At 63.5% G+C, this 1,354-nt stretch overlaps 1 protein-coding gene across 1 annotated transcript in view; it reads left to right on the top strand.

Annotated features, from left to right (window-relative positions):
• GUCY2D (guanylate cyclase 2D, retinal) overlaps window positions 1-1,303 on the top strand; it is a 16,102-nt gene extending 14,799 nt beyond the window's left edge. Inside the window, exons 8-12 of the mRNA XM_019665909.1 lie at window positions 27-201; window positions 465-563; window positions 692-786; window positions 938-1,023; window positions 1,190-1,303. Of these exons, the coding sequence (XP_019521454.1) occupies window positions 27-201; window positions 465-563; window positions 692-786; window positions 938-1,023; window positions 1,190-1,283 (549 nt within the window). The 3' untranslated portion in view covers window positions 1,284-1,303. The remainder of the gene's footprint in view (window positions 1-26; window positions 202-464; window positions 564-691; window positions 787-937; window positions 1,024-1,189) is intronic.
• Window positions 1,304-1,354: the final 51 nt, after the last annotated feature.

The raw sequence follows: 1,354 nt of genomic DNA, 5'->3' as shown, positions 1-1,354 counted from the left end.
TGAATTTGTACAACCCTTTTCCTCAGGTGGAGACAATTGGGGACGCCTATATGGTGGCCTCTGGGCTGCCTCAGCGGAATGGGCAGCGGCACGCAGCGGAGATCGCTAACATGGCACTGGACATCCTCAGCGCTGTGGGCTCCTTCCGCATGCGCCACATGCCTGAGGTGCCTGTTCGCATCCGCATTGGCCTGCACTCAGGTAACACCTTCCGGAGGACCCAGCTCCATATTTCCCAGATAGAAGGCAAACTCGGGGGTGGGGTAGAGGGGATAGAGGGCTTGTTGAAGCCACCTTTGCATACCAGGCACTCCGCTGTAATTAAGAGGGTACTCTTGAGAGTGTGTCTTTGAGGAGCTTGTGGAGATTATAGGGTGCTAAAGCCCCCCGAGGCTCTAGGCACCACCCAGCCTCCAGCTTCAGCCCAGGCCAGGCCAGCCCGCCAACCCTGCGCTTCTCCGCAGGCCCGTGCGTGGCGGGCGTGGTGGGCCTCACCATGCCGCGGTATTGCCTGTTTGGGGACACGGTCAACACCGCCTCACGCATGGAATCCACAGGGCTGCGTGAGTGTGAAGGGGTTGGGAGGGGCTGGGGAGGTAGTGCGACGTCGCGGGCGGGGCCCAGGGAGGGAACGGCAGGGAGAGACCGCGGGAGGTGACTCCGCAGCTCACGGCGTCTCTTGTCTCCCCAGCTTACCGCATCCATGTGAACGTGAGCACCGTACGGATCCTCCGCGCTCTAGATGAGGGCTTCCAGACTGAGGTGCGAGGCCGCACGGAGCTGAAGGTAAGGCCGGCACGTTCCCTCCTGGGCCCGGGCTACGAGACAGCTTGCCACGCCCGACCCGGATTCCACCTAGAAGTCCAGATCCACCCCCTACCCCCCACCACCACCACCCCAGCACGCCTAAGTCCTCCCCTTCCCCTTGTCTTTCCAGGGCAAGGGCACAGAGGAAACGTTCTGGCTGGTGGGCAGACGGGGCTTCAACAAACCCATCCCCAAACCGCCTGACCTGCAACCGGGGTGAGGAGCCGGCATCTGTGGACGGGATGAGTTAGGAGGGATGGGCCCTTCTCCCTGTCTTCTGCCCTGTGCCTGACCCTACGCAGCCACGAAGTAGGGAAGACCTGGTCCCTGCCCTCCCACGCCCCCATTCTGGATCCCTGAGGCCACTTCCCTCTCCCCGCAGGGCCAGCAACCACGGCATCAACCTGCAGGAGATCCCCCTCGAGCGGCGCCGAAAGCTGGAGAAGGCGAGGCCCGGCCAGTTCTCCGGGAAGTGAGGCCCGGCTGAGACAGGTGCCGCCCCTCGGCTCCCACTTCTAGCTGCCAATCTCCCCTCAGACTCGGGGGG

This window comes from Hipposideros armiger, unplaced genomic scaffold (assembly GCF_001890085.2).
Source record: "Hipposideros armiger isolate ML-2016 unplaced genomic scaffold, ASM189008v1 scaffold_457, whole genome shotgun sequence".
NCBI classification, from domain to species: domain Eukaryota; kingdom Metazoa; phylum Chordata; class Mammalia; order Chiroptera; family Hipposideridae; genus Hipposideros; species Hipposideros armiger.
Note: the sequence above shows the minus strand (reverse complement) of the source record. Positions and strands in the feature narration are given on the sequence as shown.